The sequence below is a fragment of the Trachymyrmex septentrionalis genome, unplaced genomic scaffold (genome assembly GCF_001594115.1).
Source record: "Trachymyrmex septentrionalis isolate Tsep2-gDNA-1 unplaced genomic scaffold, Tsep1.0 scaffold20, whole genome shotgun sequence".
NCBI lineage: Eukaryota > Metazoa > Arthropoda > Insecta > Hymenoptera > Formicidae > Trachymyrmex > Trachymyrmex septentrionalis.
Genome location: NW_017305180.1, coordinates 2,241,811 through 2,260,543, shown reverse-complemented (window position 1 = coordinate 2,260,543; position 18,733 = coordinate 2,241,811). Strand labels below are relative to the sequence as shown.

Sequence of the window (18,733 nt, the reverse complement as noted above, 5' to 3'; positions counted from 1 at the left end):
TTTCAAGCATACTATATCTTGCACACTTTAAGAAGGCGAGAAAGGAGCACGTTATCGTCATTTGTATCTCCCTGTTATACTTGTATAAATATTAGATGTTAAGAGACGTGTGTGTGTACGTATATGTGAGTGTGCATGCCTACGCGCCCATATCTACAAGAGAGAAAAAAAACAGAGAGCGAAATTGCGTATTAATATTAAATTTCCACGAAAGTTCGCAGTAAAACGACACCGTGACCGATAATACAGTTAGATACTGCAACGTTTTGCCGCAACTATTTAAATTTTTATATTTCGCACAATGTTTCTCTTGATATTATATGTTATTCAAAAAATATCATAATAACTTAAGATAAATATCCAAATTGTCAAGAAAAACATTTTTGCAATTTCAAAATGCATGATTGAAATAACTTGACAATATCAATATTATATAACAGATCAATATTATATAACAGCTTAAAAAGTAATATCTAGTGCATTTTAAGTGATGCAATGTACAATAATTTATCTATTTATGTTTAATGACTATTCTAAAAAAATGTTATATTATAATCTTTTATTAAAAAATAATGGAATTATATTTGAAATCGTCATAATAGCGTTAAGTTTTATAATATTATATTAGTGCATAAAGTTAAATTGTAATCTAATAACAAATAGTACAGAACTCTTAGTTTTTTTAAAAGACAATACAAAGAAGTATAGGGCATATAAGAGTCAACGTAATTAATTATAAATGCAAGAACTATAATATGATATATAAAATGTATAAAAAAAAATTCTATAAATAACATATTGTAAAACACATTACATTACATGTTTCGGCTCTTGGATTGAGCCATCCTCAGATAAAACAAAATTCGCAACCTTAAAATTCATTTATAGTCATACAAAAACCGTGATAAAAGTTATCTAATTTATATAGCAATATTAACGAATGAAATGAAATATCGCTATATAAATTGGATAACTTTCATCATAATTTTTCTATGACAATAGAAATGAATTTTAAGGTTGTGAATTTTGTTTTATCTGAAGATGGCTCAATCCAAGAGTCGAAACATGTAATGTAATGTGTTATTTATAGAATTTTTTTAAATTGTAATATTAAATTGTATAATATCCTAATGTAATATATGAAAGAAGGGCAATATTCTCTCTAATCTGAGCATTAATCTAAAATGATCGTTTGTGAAAGTAATAAATTTAAACTAAAAAATATTTATAATATTTGTTAAAAACTCCTGGAGATATTATTAAACACATATAACAAATATTTGTATAATTAAAATAATTAAAACTGTATTAATCTATATTTCAATATTATTAAATATTCGTGTATAAAATCATAATGTCTTTGAGAATATAACATTCCTCGCAACACTATATTTTTAACGAAAATTTCGTTTCCCTTTAAACGAATTTCAGTATACGGAGTACCAGCACGCCTCTCGTGTCCCGTAAGGAAGATCCTGTGGGCGAATTTATCGAAGCGCGCCCATGGGGAAAGCATCGTAACACGTTGCACGTTGTATCCCAGACTGGTTGCACCTGTTCTCTGGGGTGAAAATCCCATGAGTGGTCTATAATGGCGACTAGAGATATTGCCTTACGATCGCGATTATGTAAATATTTTTATTGCAAGCTCATTGTAATTTCAGTCTAATTGTATTACATGTAAAATGTAAGATTGCTGAATGTGTACTGGTCGCTTAAATCGTATCCTTATTATTATTTTATATTATTACAATATTAAGTTATTAATATTGTAATAATATAAAATAATATAAGAAGCATTTAGTGACAAAAATATGTATAATAAATTTTGACGTCAAAATGACACACACATTTTTAATGTCAAAATGATGATAAATCAAAGTATCAGCTTGTTTGCTCGAATAAATATACCATAGTCTAATCTCCAGATCAAACATTAAATTTTATTTTGTGTGTTTATATTATTAATGATAGATACCTAAAACGTCAAGCTACAATTTTCAACGTTTATTTGTGTGTAAATTAGTATCAAATCGAAAATTTTATTTAAAAAATGAATTAAGTTGTTCAGCAACTCTTCTATATGTTTTCCTTATTCTAATCTTTTCTTTATTATTTTAACAAAAATTAAATTTTTTTATATACTATCAAGAAAATTGTAAAGAATGTAATTTAGATCTGAGATACAAAATGCTTTTTTTCATTTGCGTCTAAATATTATAACGATGCATAACGGTATGTTCCATATATGTAGCTCTAAAGCCGGCTCTCCTCTCGGCGATTCGTCATGCCAGTTGACAGACTAAATACCGCCCCCACCCCAGTTTTTTTTTACAAAGGACCGGTTTCTTCTGTCACGAAGGAATATAACATACCAAGAGGACATAGACGGGGAAAATATGTCCACTACGTTCCGCGCGCATTATAAAGTACCATTTGCGGACGTATATATACGGGGCGACGCTAAGTCCAACGAGAATCTGCGGGGATGACGTACAATAACAATATATATGTAGGTATGTATAGCCAAGCGACGAGCTAACGGAAGTATACATAAATATACATTTTTATGATAAATGTACTCGCCGAAATACATATCATCCCATGAAGAGAAGATCCAAAAGTTTAGTAGTAACGTTTAAAGGTTGCGCATAAAGAGAGGAGAACGAAAGGTAGTTTAGAGTGTTCGAGTTCGGTACATTGCATTGGTAATAAACGGATGTGAAAAGGTATGTAAAATCTTTCTCAAGATATTTTGCACTCTCTTTCTATCCATATCAGTGATATTTTTTCTCGTCTAATGCATTATGTGCGACTTACGCATTTATGGCAAATCAATACGTACTGATACTTAATAAAAAATAATTTTATGAATAAAATTCAATGTACTATTCTTTGAATTATCTTGCGCGATAGGAGAGACTAAGACCGGTTGTCGTAAGGGGTTAATTGTCAAAATGCTTATAATTCAATCAATAAAAACATGGCATAAATATCTCTTTTTTTTATCAATATAATATTAATATTTTATGTAAAAGGCTTTGTACCAAGAGCATTGAATATATTATTTAGAATGACTTAAGAAAATGAAGTTAGTGAATAAACTTTCTTGTCTTCTTTTTTTTACATGTTTTGAGCATTATCAATGATACCTTTGTAATCATAGAAAAAGGTGTTTTAGAAAATTTTTGCTGCAATTAATTAATTATTGTTCTGATAACAAAGTTTGCGAGTATAGCTTCTTTTACTAAAAACGATCATGTGAAATATATTGTTTAATATGAATTGGAATTAGGTAACAATCATCTCTTTAGATCGCGATTTTTTTTTAGAGAATATGATACATTATAGACACATATACGTTTTTTCATTTTTCGTGTAGAAACTGTAATACAAAAGTAAATTACGTGTTTTATGATTAAAATAACTATTTTACTTATATCAATAGCATAATTACTATTATTCCCTAAAATATGTAATGGACATTAAAATAAAAAGTATATTTTTTGTATGTTTTATTCGTGAAAAATATGTTACTGCCAATCCTAAAACGTGTAATAATCAATTCTGAATACACAGAGCTGAAAATTGTCATATGTATTTTCACAGTTTTAATTAAAATTAAATAACTTATTTGTACAATATGATGTATTCAAGAATATTTCTTTTAATACCTAAGGGATGTAGATATGCTAACATAAATAGTGTCTCAAAATTTTCTATTCATTTTATATCTTTTCTAAAATCATTATTCAAAAATTATGATACCGGTCTCAGTCTCCTCTACTGTTAATTAACTCTTAAAATTCTTTTAACTAAGTATAAATATGACGGACTCACCATAGTAATCCAAGATGGTAGATTATCTAGCCGCTAAGATGGACGTAGAAGACTTTCTCATTTATTCCGCGGTGTCATCAAGAGAGACGAAAATAATAGAGATTCACGATTTTAAATCCCCGCTCCTCCCAACGCACGTTCCGCAATTCTGGAGCACCGATTCCATCCGTAGAGATCTCATCATAGCTTTCTCCGCCTCGCATTTAATCTTTCTCGCTCGCCTCCGAGTGAATTCCATAAAACGTAGCGTCTCTTAAATCCCCTCGAGAGTACTTCCGATTCGTTGTTCCATTCTTCTGCTACTCAGCTCGACTCGATTACGAGAGACAGTCGCTTAGACAGCTCTTCGATTCTTGCGGGCTAATTGAAGAACGAAACCTAATCAAAAAATTGAGAAGAAGATAAGCGACAGTACATAATTGATTGATTAAGAATTATTTGAATTTCTAGAAATACATATAGTATTTGACATTACAAATATCAAATTAGTCTGTATGTGTATATTAATTAATTCTACGAAAATATCTCCATAGAAAAGTATATGCTATATCTATTATTTTTTTATTTATTATTAGAGTAAAACTTATTCCAATTTTCCTATAAATGCGATTTGTTAACACAATAATTTGTATAATTAAACAATCTTCAATTGGAAAAATTTTGCAGCAAACTGAAAATGTCTTGCACCGTGTAAATGTATTTGCTTTAAAAAATCTTAAAAATTTAATTAACAAAGAATATAGAAAGTATGAGTTGTACTATATATATATAATGTTTATAGTACATGTCTTACTTTCTATATATTCTTTACAAATTTATAAAGTCTTCAATGTTTTAGCAAATTGGTGTAAGATATCTGATACAAGATTGTGGGTGAAGATCGTCTAATTATATGAATTTATATATTATATGTATATAATCAATGTTTTATATACATATATATATAAAATTTTATTAACTTATATACATATATATAAATTTTTAAATACTAGATTAATCGTAATTAGGTTTGTTTTCTGTTCCTGCACTGATTGCACAGTTCAAAAAGTATACACTAAAGCTTTTTCTGTTTTCAAAATGGGGGTTAGCATCGCTGTTTTTTATTCCAGTGAAACGTGCATGAGTTCATTGAACTGGCTGTACTAGATCTGAAGTCAGTGCGAGCAGTGCAAAAGAACTAGTACGCTAGTTTAGTTACAAAAAACAGATCTTGTACGAATAGTGCAAGTTTACAAGTAATAAAACGATAAAAATATATAAATGATAGTAAGCTTACATACAAAATATTTTATACTATTATTATCTTCAATTAAGAATATTCTTAATGGAATTGCATTAATAGTTTCATCTTCATCACACAAATCAAATTTGTTCATGTAAACAATATAAGACGTCATTTTTGTTTTGCAGTAGAGCGTTGTTTATGTATGCTTACACTTGTCAGTTCTGGATTGCACTAGTTCAGTTCAGTTCAGTTCTAGTGCAATCCGTGCAAGAACAGAAAGTAAATCTTATAAATCTTGTAAATCATCATTTGCGTTCAATCCTTTGCAAGAACGGGATTGATTGCCCCTTGGAAGATTCAAAGGGATCCTAATGTACAGCAAGAGCATTATTACAGAAATATTATGTGTAAATTCTATCTCCTAACATAAGCATGTACTGACATTGCTCATACCAACGTTAGACATTATGGTTTTCTACTATGTCGATAGAAGGACTGATCGCTCTTCCCTTCTTCAGGAAAAGTCTCACGAAGTTCGTCTGATAATCAACCGACTGAGCTTCAAGATCATTTTTCAAGTCTCCGCATGCGCAACGGGAATTCTGAATACGAGTGACAGGCCAAGTGTGCCTTTTCATGACCAGATGTCGGCAGTCTGTCCATAACCGGTTCGATCCGGAGTTTACCGCGCATGGAGCAACGCGCATTCCCATTGACCAGTCTGTAGTTGAAGGAGCCGTGCACTTAGGCATTTAGTAATCGTACGACGTCGTTAGGAATACCGTGTGATCTTTAAACGACAGTCTCGTCACGGTGCTGCATCTTCGCACATCTCGTAACGTCACATCGAACGACGTGTATCGAACAGGCAATCGACTATCAAATCCGTATAGGCCGCGATTGCTCCCAATTACGCGCGTTTCCTTTAAAAAAAGGTGACCTTACCGCGATCGAGGAGCAAACGAACCCATCAGGGTTTTTCATAGTAAACGTTTAAAGACCGCACGAAAGCTGCAACTCTTCTTCAGTACGCGGACCCCGCAGCGGAACTCACGCAGGAAGAGGTGAGTCCCAGATCAGCTGTCCTCTTCACCTGTCTACACCCTCTTGCCCTTTGTCTGCCATCCCTTCGGGAATTTCTCGACCGCTTCGACCTATCGATCAGTACTACGTCCGTATGATTCGAATGGAATATGTTCGATGTGCGCGTTCGTGAAATTGTGTTGGTGTTAGTTATTGCTTGCACGCGCGCGCATCGCGTATCTCGCGTTTGCACGCGGACATCGTCATCGTCGTCGTCAACGGAGGTTGCAGCGGTGAACCGCGATCGGTGACGTTGTGTCATGCGACGCTGCGAAGGTCGAACCTGGCGCTAGATCGATCGCGCGTGTACGACATCGCGCAAAAGATCTCGCTGTAGCGTCGCCTTCTAGACGAATCGGTTTCATTGGGGCGAGAAATGGGGTTAGACTGGACAATCGATCGTTCCCAGGAAAGACGTCGCAAAAATAAAATAGCCAGTAATAGTTAACTCTCGATTAAACACACCTGCTCGTTTACCGTTACGTACTGCAACTTATAGAAATTGATCCTGTTACACTATTTTTTACTGACTTTCTCTCCTTGCATTTTAAATATTTAAACATTTAATAAAAATTATTTTAGCGCACACTAGACTTGGAAGAAATATATAAACGAAAACACATAGACAAAATATCTACTCCTAAATTTCTTTGGAACTGAATGTCTGCATAGAATATACTTACATAACGATAACTTTCACAGAACAATTATTCTCAGTATTAAATGTCACACTTAATAACTGTAACAAATTAACTAATAATTTTTAATTATTTTAAATAATTTACGTCTCACAGCATTCTATTTTATAAAGATCCAAGTCAATAATTTAAAAAAATTAGTAATTTTACGTTGATTTTTTGAAAAGACTTAAATAACTTTTATTAAGGAAAACTTTCAGAAAAACTTTCTTTCTTTAAAAGAAGAACAGACAAAAACCATTGCGTTTCAGTTCCTACCAGCTTCCAACGATTTTCTTACCTATACTCTAATCGCAGATGTAACGGCTTGCAGCTGCTTCTACGATACTCGAAGCATGCAGGATCAATGCTATTTGTGCGTCGCACAACGGAAAAAATAGTCTCGGAATACGAGAGTAAACTGTCAGTGGCGATAAGATTTCTCGTCACATCGAGACTGTAATCTTTATTTTCAGAGCTATGTGTTAAAACCAGCTATAACTATATAATATAACGCGATATTAATTTTGAAAACGATACACTAAAATGGAGCATAAAAATATGTACAGAAATTTTTGCTGAGAATTTATATGTGCTATAAAGCTTTACTTTACATTACTTGAAATATAATCAATGAGGAAAACAGTTAGATCAGTGATTTAATTATTATTTTATCAATTAATATAAGCTTTTAGAATAAAAAGTTTAACAATTCCACCCTAAGGGAAATATGAAATATGAAATATGAACAAAAAATTTATACCCAAAAATGAATGCTTCTTTATGTAATTTATTTAGGTATTGCAACAATTCAAAATCTGTTAATTTAATAGACAGAACTATTAGGCGAAACTAATATTAGATGTGTGATATATAAAAATGTTTAACTCAAAATTTATATATATATACTTATTATATATATATATATAAATTAAACTATTATACCTATATATATGATTATGTACATGATACTCAATTATATTATATATATAACATTTTACTATAATTATATAAAAAATAATTTAATTCACATTGATATTCGTACATTACTATGTAACATATGTTTCTGAATATAATAAGATTTTCTGTTCATAGCTGGTATTAATATAATGACGTCTTATTTTAAACGATTGATAATAATACATAATCTTGACAATTGCAAGATTATGCCCTTAATCGCTAGATCAGTCATTAATTGTGGATCAATGATACACTTGAAAATGATTTAAATTTACGTTTGATTATTCTGAAAACAAACTGATATGCTCTAATGTCTGCCGTAATTTAGCTATTAAAAACCTTAATGTCATAAATCAGTCGCACGATTCAGTGGACGTCAAGACGGCTAGCTTCGGACGAAAAATTAGATGTCGAGAAACGGGGTTAACCCCGACGTTACACGCGAGTATCCATGCGAAAAATCAATACGCGACTCTCCGGGGACTTGCTTACAACACGCGCGCAGAAGTCTATCTGCGAATTGGTGATCACTGCATGATCACCCGATATGCATACATATTTTGCTCGGAAAAGTTCTGGCCAGATCGATTTCCTGTCTGCCAGTGTAAGGCGCTAAGACGTAAGCAAGTCAAACCAATAGCTGATCCAGCTGCACTTAGCATCATCGATATTTGAAAAGATTGATTTCAAAATGACATGCGTTTGCCTTGGAGTACTTGAAATAGAAAATTCTCCCCCTTATCTATCTTTCATATTTCTCGCGGATTATTTATAGTATTCACCTTTTACCTTTTCTCTTTCTTTTATACCTCTCACCAATTATTTTAGTTAACGTCATATAGAGATTTGAAATCGATATGACCAGTTTCAATTCGAATAATCATTAATGCAATTAAATTATTATATCATTTTTTAAATTTAGATAAATCCTTTATTTTAACAATTAGTTATCTAATATCTAATTTTCCTTAAATAATAATTTCGTTTGCGATGTTTTATTGTAAAACTATGTCATTTTTTTATTTTCGAAGGTTCTTCATGTATTTTAGTTTAATGCACAGTTGTCATTCTTGACGCTCAGTAATAACAGTCATAACATATAATCTCGTCGCATTTCAAAATAAATTTTCTTGATCGACGGAAATCTTAATTGACAGGAAAACTAGCATGTACGTTTTTAAACTGGCTATAGTGTTCATATTCTTTTTACTGTCTGAGTTAGTTTTTTTTTTAATGAAACGAGTTACGGCTCCAATTTATCGACGACTGATTTACGGCTCAAAATATATTTGAAAGTTTTGCTTATTTCTCACGACAATAAAGCTTTTAAGTATATAAACATTATTTAACTGATTATTTGTGATTCGTCAATCAAGTGTATCATATCATGAAACGGAACCTGTATTTGTAAAAATCTGATATCTGCGCGTGCAATAAATTGATTATGCTCATCAATTATACTTGACAATGTTGATAAGCATTATTATTAAGAGAAAATATAGAAAGTGCGTATCTTTTTTGATCGATGGATCGACGAAGTGACGTTAATCGCAAATCAATCTATCCTGATTTGTTTATTACGTAAATCTTTCTTGCATACATTATCTATTTCTGTCACGAATTTACGTCACATTCCGTATTAGCCTCGCGTGCAAAATGAGATCAATTAATGAAATTCGGAAAAAACCTCCCGAATTATAGTGCAGACTTTTACTTTATTCGTTGATTATGTCGCACACGCTTGATTTGCTAATAAAGATAGTTGATTAGAAGACACTGATTACTGTTTCTTGTTCGCACGTTTCCTATTTATCAACAGTATTCCACAAACATGCATAAATAAATACTTCATAATTGGCATGTCGCCATGCATGATTCTTTCGACAGACAAACTCGATGAATTTTGTGCATGTCGACAATCACATTCCATGACACGTACCTTATTTTATTTCTCACATTTTAGCGAAAACGAGGCATCGGTTTAATAACATTTTTAATCTAAATCGTACAACCTAATTTGTTTAATTAAAAAGCAAAAGTCACACTATTAATTTCCTGTTCTATTTATTTCTTAATTGAGATTTATTTTTTCAACTAACATAACTTGAAGACTCATAAATATTTTTTTGTTAAATTATTAAGCAGCAACAATTGGATAAAAACGTTTTTTTTATATAAAAAATTTTTCTAAATAAGCTAACAAGTTTTGTCTCTTCTGTAGCTAGTGTTAAAAATGTAAATTTTTAAATACTTTTTTAAAATATTTTAATACAATTTTTTAAATAAATTTTAATGGATGCTAACACTTTTTAAAAATTTGCATTTATTTCACATTTATTAATTAATATGTACATTTATTTATTATTTTATATATATTACAATATGCGATAATAAAATGCAGATTAAATATGCATGAGTTGATTTAGCAAACCCTCCAAAATATAGAACAACGAAATATTGAAATATTGAAAAATATCAGCTATAACAAGAGTTACATTATCAAACTTTTGTGTGTCGTAATTATTTTTTAACTGATCTATTTTTCTCAACAACTTGATGAATGGCCTCATAAATATTTTTTTTAATATTAAATCATTAAACAGTAACAATTGTGTAAAAGAAGTTTTTTTTAAACAAAAAAAATTACTAGTTAAGTTTATTAGTTTTTAGTCCTCTGCTGCTGCTAGTATTAAAAATATGTTTTAATATTAAAACTTTTTAAAAAATTGCATTTCTATCATATTTATGAGTTAAAACATATATTTGTTTATTATTGTATAGCAAAACATATGTAATAATAAAATGCAGATTAAATCTGCATTGATTTGGTAAATGTTTGATTTGGCAAAAATATAGAATACGGAAACAAATAGCGGCTTGCACGTTTATTTAATAAGAATGACAGGAACGTTTGAACTTTTGTATGTGCATTTATAAATAAAACACAGTTTTACATTCAAACCTCCAAACTAACAACAGAATGCAGAGAAATGCGTTTATATCTTTTCTTTACATTTGCACAATCCGGATTTCGAATTTAAATTGGAATTCAATAATACTGTTTACACTAGAGACTATATTAAATACGTGCTGAAAAGAGTTTGTATATTTCGTAAATTTGCAGTACTAAAAACTATTCAATCTAATAGCTCTCTCTCTCTCTCTCTCTCTCTCTCTCTCTCTCTCATTTTCTTTTTTCCTTTTCTCATTTTTATATAGTAATACTTTTATAGTAATTAATTCTTTTCTCATGTTTTATATGCAGTCATTTTAAAATATGTTTAGAATAACATTTAAGTAAAAATAACAAATAATTATATAAAATGAAAGCTAGTAAAGTATAAAATTACGTATAAATAAATAAAAGATGAAGGGAGAAAGAAAAAAGTAACTAGGAAAATTTAATTGGCTTATTATTAAAAACATTAATAAAAATAGTGATACAAATGATAAGACGTTGGGAAACTTTTTTTAAAATATTGAATAATATAAATTTTATAATTATCTGCTTTAATAGTTAATAAAAGTTTATCGTAATCATTTGCAATTGCTAATGTAACAACTAATTAGAATGTACTATTGAAGTATTATGCTTGCAATTAATTTATTCTGTGTTTCAATAAAAGAGGAAACAAATACTTTACTGTAGTTGTTTGCAGTTGCTAATGTGAAAATTAATTAGAATATTATTAGAATGTTATTAAAATATTATACTTACGTTTTATTTATTCTGTTTTAACAAAAGATAAAATAAATACCTTACACGACAAAATTCACAAGTAAATTAATTTCATATAAGATTAGTAGAATTCTTATTAGATATTAAAAAAAAATTTACGTGCATTCACAAACGTAGATGTAACTAGATATAGCTAGAAATAAAATTTGCTTCTCTATTACAACGCAGTACCCAATATACATTTGTCTAGTTCCTCGACTTTATAAAACCTGATAAAGAAACTTTCAATAACTCGTATGAAGTAATAAACGTTATCTTAAACGGTTTGATGAAAATGAGAAAAAACAAATACATATTTCTTACTTATTGAAGATAATTATTAATTACTCTGACATTGGTTAACTCTTATATTTAACAAAATTTCTTCTATTTAATTAATGAAAATAAAAAATCATGGTAATTGACTGCAGTTGTTGGTTAATGTTTTTGAGGAAATTAATGTAATTTAAACTATCACCGATGCCTCGAATGCGCTGCAATCGCTGTCACAAGATTTCCTTATCTTTGTTTTTTCTTTCATTTGTTCTTTTGCCGTTCGTTTGCCTTGTTGACGTGCGATATTGGTAATATCGGCTTCGGGCACGCTATCATCATCAGCGGCAGTTGCAACAACGCCTCAGCTCTTGGCACCTTCAAGGCGAGTCTTCGCCGAGAGGGCACCTACCTGGACGGTGAAAATCATCATCCCCAACCAGCACAACGATTTATTAGGTGTCAAGTGAGAGACAGTATTGCGAACGAAACAGGACAAAAGGTTACGCCATGCCGGCAGGTACTGGCGCTTCGTACAGGTCCTTAGGCGACCTGGGCGAAGACGTTTACAAAAGCACAACCATCGTGGACCAGACACAGACTACCGGCCAGAGCGTTCTCGAATCCGTGAAGAAGGCTTTTAGCTTCACCTCACCGAAGACTGAGATGCGAAAAAAGGACCCGCTAATCGAGGATCGTCGCGAAAGCGTCTCGATCGTCCCAAGGTAATGCTTTAAAAGACATTTTCCGGGTACGGGATCGACAGATAGAGGTACAGTCGCGAATACATTGTTTTACTATTCCTCGACCTCTAAACCTTCTCGTCGCTCTTTCAAGTATAATTCATTACGATTTTTTTTTTATTGCGATTATGCTATATATTATACGTTAATCTAAAGGCTCTACATGTTGATTGGCTGTACTTGTTTGATACTGTTTTTACATATTTATCTATATATAAAATTTGTAAGGAATATATATAATTCCATGATTTGCAAGTACTTTTAAAACAGAAAGTTTAGCACTTCTAATTCTTTAAATAAAAATAAAATGTATAATTTTTAATATTTTATATATCTACACTTCTTGAAATAAAAACTGATGTGTGAATTTAACATATTTGCTTAAACTATTTTATTATATCATTAACCTTTACAATTAGATTGATAAAATGTAATTTTTACTTTTTATTATTTCATAATTATTAATTATTTCAGTTTAATTATATTAGATATTATGAAACAAATTAGATGTGTTATTTATAAATGATAAAAAATAAAAATTTAGAACTAGAAACATACTAAATATTATAAACAACTTCGCATTAAATAATTAAAAAAAGATTGCAGTATAATTATCAGTAATTCTTTATTTAATATTGTTCTATTATAAATTGTGAATTGCATAAAATTTATTGTGTTAATTTTTATTAAAAAGTTACGTTTTTTATATTGTAGTTAATTTACTTCTAATATCTATCGAAAAGGCATTATAATTTTATGAATTAAAAAATACATCACGATACGTTTAAAAACTGTTTTAAACAATGTAAAGAAGATTTATCTAGTTCACGCTAATGTACAATAAACACTCTAATACTGAGCACAAAGATAAAACTGATGCAATAAGCAACTTAACAGTTAGTGCGAAGCCGTTAAAGAGTTTGTGGGCGACGAGCATTTCGAGGTCGAAGACATTGAAGTATGAGTTATAGTGCTTTTATTGTTAACTATTATGGCGAACAAATTTTATAAGATCGATCGTAGCTTTATTGACAGAGTTTTATAACTTTGGTTGCATGGCTACAAGCGAGCTGAAAACATCTTTGTTATAATAGATTCCAAATACAAAAGAGATGTACCAGAAATAATTAAATTATTGAGTAACACATGTGGATGCTTTAACAAAAATAATAATATTTTACAAAATACTACATATGTAATAAAAACTAAGACATATACACATAGTACAAAAATTCTAATAAAAATAAAAACATTTTAAAGATTTTTAAAATTTTATAAATAAAAAATAATATTAAATTACAATTTTACGATGGTTTCAACGTATATGTCTTCTATAAATGTGCGAAATGTAGCTCGAATCGTTACTCACTTGAAAAATAAGGTCATATTATTTCCATTATTCCAGAACATTAACCTTCTGAAATAGGACCTATAGTTTAACTTCAAGATGATTTCCTACTTCTACTTTCACAATTGTAATCTTTTGAGACATATAATCTTACACATATAAAAGTAATATAAATTAAAAATGTACCTTTATAATAATTTTATTCTTTCATTCCTATATATTTTTTAAGGTTTATTCTTTAATACGTTTATATATCCTCTATGATATTTGGATATTCGTGTTATATTTAATAAAGTAACATGTTTGTTTTTAATGAACAACTTTTTATAAAAGCATTGTAGAAATTTATAACAAAATAATCGCCTTTAGCAATTAAAGCATCAACCGCGAAAAATAATTGCAAAAAATATTCTTGCACAAAAAAGCAGAAAATACTATTCATCAATGTCATGTAGTTATACTAACGCTTGCAATCTGTCTTTAATATTATTAACATTGATTTTTGCTTTGATAATGTTTAAAAGGTACTCATTGTCAGTGCACATCTGTCAAAATTAAACATCTTTGAAAGATAAATTAACTATCTATGGTGTAATTTGGGATATGACAGAAGGACTTCTATAACTTTTGCGTGCATGTTATAAATTGCCCTGCAGCTTTAGCGACGTCTATTATAATTATATACAATTTTTCTTTTCTAAAGTCAATGATTATACAAACAATGCACATCTCAGCTACACATTTCATACATCTCAAAATTTTCTAATAAAGAACGCTTAAAAATCTACAGATATTCGCGAAAAACTTAGTTGAATCGATACGAAAAAAAAAAAATTAAATACTAGAAACTGACTTTGTAAAACACTGTAAAATATTTTATATTTATTTGATGTAAACAAATTGGACAAACCGACACCTCGTTCTTGCACTTTTAAATTAGTAGATTAGTAAGTACGGACAAACTTCAGGATCGGACATTAATGATGCTGTAATCATGTAAAAAACAAGAAAACCAAAGGTAAGTCACGTCTATAGCACCTGAAGAAATTGTTCAGTTCCTTCACGCTTTGAGCTTCGCACGCATGCATCGACAGCACCAGCTTCTTGCATCTTTTTATCTGCGCGTGAGTGCAATCACTGTAATCATCATCGCTTGGTTTATTGTTATACTGTTGTTATCACTCTTTCTGTTACATGCACGCGAGTGGCCGTCTTCCTTTGTCCTTGCAACGCTCGAGTTGTGACCGTCCGTATCGCTTCGCGGCGCGCGACGGAAACGCGTGTGTTGCGAAACCGGCTTCTCTTGTCGTCAACCATGGAAGTTTGTAATTATTTGAGTTAATTTAAAAATCCAATAATTATAAATTGGTATTATCATCTTTGCAATAGAATTTTGACTTTAAACTTTAACTTCGTATTCTTATCGTATATTTAGATTGTAATTGTCTAATTCTTACACGATTAAGTAATTTACAAATTTTGTAGTATAATATTATTACTATAATTTAAAAAAATGTATTTTTATGTATATTTTTTTATATTCATTTTATTTATATCTAGATAACAATTTAATTTATACATATTCAATGAAAGATTTTTATAAACAACTTAAATGTAAAGATACAAAATATTAATTATTTAATATATAATTATTTTAGATTATATTATGTTATAAAAATAAAAAAATAATACAATAACTGATAGATACACGTAACACACATATTGAAATATTTTAGTTAAAAAATTGTGAAATAATTTAGTTAAAAAAGTGTGAAATATTGAAATATTATATTGGGAGAAAATATTATAGGTATTATTTATTAATTGTGATTATTAATTTTGACTTAATTGGAATGATATCCTTTAATCTAAAGTTTAGCCTGACTTCTTTTAAAGTTTTTTATTCAAATACGCATTCGAGCATGAAGTTGCTCGGCCCGGTTTAATTGCCCGTAGAAAATGGTAATTTTACATTCAAATTGGTAGTGTGTTAAATACCGGAAATTATACCGTTGTAGAACAAAGAGAAGCTGGTTTTAACGATCAAAATAGAGTGCTGGTCAAAGCAACTTCTCACAAATTGCCAAATATATTGTTGTTTGCTTATTGTCAATAGCTTTCTTACGTTGTAAAATATTTATGTGTTATAACGGGATAAAGGCGTGATTTGCCGCTAGGGCTAGGCGTGTGTGATTATTCGCCGCCATTTTGTTCTAGGGAGAGAAACAGGATGCCGACAGCAGCCACTGCCGAGGAATCTGCTCTATTGGGGTAAGTTTTGGTAAGAGAGAAAAATTGAAAGACTGTCGCGTTATTAGTATTATTATTCAAATCCCTCTTAACGCGTATCACAACCGTAGCTGCAATTTATGCTGATGCGTAGATACATAATTGCGTAGTAGGGCTGACAGGATAGTAGATAGATCACATTAACATGCCGACGCAACGAGAGTATAAACGACACTTTTATATTACTTTGGTCATATTTATCTATTCTGAGTTTTATTCTAACTGCACAAAATTTGACTTATTTAACACGAAACAAGGAGAAGAAGTGATAAAAAGTATAGAATCATTATTATATTAACATGCTATTTAGTGTGATAAATATTTTTTAATTATAACATAATTTTAAAAAAAGATATGATAAAGACTTTAATAGAGAAACTAATTTAAACATATATTTATCTACTTCTTACAATATCCAAAATAAACATACGAAATCTGATATTAATAATCTTGATGATTATTTGCGAAAAGATGATTTAGAACGTAGTATATACAATATGTGTTTTGAAATATTACGATGACTCAACATTGCAATGGAACGGTCATTGCGGATATTCGTTAAGAGTTTTTCAACTGCCATGGACAATTGACATTGATCTCAATGTGCGCAACGCTGACCACATCGTATTAGTAAAAGCGTTATGTACACGCGTTTTAATAGCACAACTGCGTAATAATTTGTAAAGTTCATCAGCAAACATACATATGAAATTTACAATTGATTAAACTATATATACATATATGTATAAGCAATTGTAAAGCACAACAATTGAAGATGGCTTTTAGATTTTACCATGAAAATTGAACTGGACGTTACATAGAAGAAACGACACGATACATTATCCTAAGCTGGCAAGAAACAAAGCCGCTGTATAATGTGCGACGTAGTAGTCATATATTGTTCTTCTATTATATGATATTGGTTTAACAGCGTGATTTAATATGACATCCAGCTGCTATTTAGAACGGTGACCTATATTGAAGTTTAGCAATAAAGTTTAATTATTTAAGACAGTTTAATGAAAGTTTCTAAACTTTCGACGCTTAAGCTTAATCGAACTATTTCATGATTCTTACAAAATCGTGTCACTCTTGATGGCTTCCTGATTTGAATGTAAATGTAAAGTTGAGATCAAGCGAGTTTCGCTCTAGATAATATATGGAATTATCAAATTTTGATACTGTTTCTTTAAATTATGAATCGTGTACTTGTTTCGTCACAATAGAACTTGACAAGAAGTTGTTACTTTACAAGTTAAACCAAATTTTCTTTCTGAGTTTCTACTCATTTATATTCTTATTGAAGAAGTGAAAAAGCTAATGGAGTTAACGCTATTAAATAATAATAATCGTTTCATACATATAGTCTTAAAATATAATAACATCAAATAGAAAATTTATAATTTTTAACGACCTATCGGATAAAATAGAAATAAAACAGTCAACAACACGTGACACTTCCGCTACATAATTGCTTCGAACAATTAACGTAGGCGGAGTTAGCCAATCACAGAACTCAATAAGACTGTAAATGTGAGTCTTGGTATTCCATTATCGCTAATTACATTTCTACACGTCGGCATATATAATCAAAGCGTTTTTTATAGTTTTTTTATAGTTTATCATTTAAAACATATGTATAAAAGATACTCAATCGACATCATATATTAACTTATATCGAAAGAAAAGTTTGATATTTACAAAATCTGCACCATTATCATAATTACTGATAAAATGTTAGTGTAATAATAATTATATTCATAATTTCATCAAAAAATTATATAAATGGCTATAAATTGTAGTTCAATTATAGTAATTGCAGTTTCTTTTCTCAGTGTATAAATATATAATAATTAAAATGCTTTAAAAAAAATTAATATACATAGAAATATTAAATGACAAACTTAAATAAATATTACTGTTCCTTTTATGCAAATGTATTTCTTCTTCAAATTTATTTTAATGTGCATTTAATTTTGAACGCATTAAGTTTCAATTTTTTATTTTGCATTATTATGCTTATATAATCCAATAATGCTAATTATAATATTATAATATAATGCAAATGATAACGTTGATGCTAACGTTTAAAATTATAGGAAAGTCTTATTTGAAAATATATCAATATATTAAATGTACAAATTGGAGGAAGTTTAGTAGCACGTAACATTCTACGTAATAGCCAGCTTAGAAGTTCTCTGAGGTTAACGACGTAATTCTACTCCGTCGACTTCTCCTCTTTCGTATTAGTCTTCGAGCAAAGACGCTCTATATTTTGGGAGAAAGCCATATGCTTCTCTCGACAGGTTCTCATAACAAAGTAACACCAAAATTAAGATTAATTAAGAACTATTAAGATCATGACACGGACGCTCTATTGTTCGGTTATGTGTGCATGTCGCTTCAAAAACAATGATTCTTAAAGGTTTACGTGTCCCATCTATTTTAATCTTGAGTGCGCAAACAAGACACTACTAGAAAAACAAAAGCGAGAATACTTTTAGTTGCATTGATATAGCCTGTTTAAATCTTTTCGAGTACAATATGTACGCGTGAACATGGATTTTATTTTAAAAA

The 18,733-nt window shown here is 29.9% G+C and overlaps 1 protein-coding gene across 8 annotated transcripts in view; it reads left to right on the top strand.

The window, feature by feature from the left end:
- The first annotated feature begins 5,776 nt into the window (after positions 1 to 5,776).
- The window catches only part of LOC108747814 (protein NDRG3), a 33,267-nt gene continuing 20,310 nt past the window's right edge, over positions 5,777 to 18,733 (top strand). For 2 of the 8 annotated variants that reach the window (XM_018485626.1, XM_018485624.1), the window contains exons 1-3: positions 5,778 to 6,129; positions 12,122 to 12,501; positions 16,085 to 16,138. In XM_018485626.1, coding sequence (XP_018341128.1) covers positions 12,287 to 12,501; positions 16,085 to 16,138 — 269 coding nt within the window. In that variant the 5' untranslated portion in view covers positions 5,778 to 6,129; positions 12,122 to 12,286. Of the gene's footprint in view, positions 6,130 to 12,052; positions 12,502 to 16,084; positions 16,149 to 18,733 lie in introns of those variants that run through there. The other 6 variants (XR_001939268.1, XM_018485628.1, XM_018485627.1 and 3 more) reach the window with 6 other exon arrangements.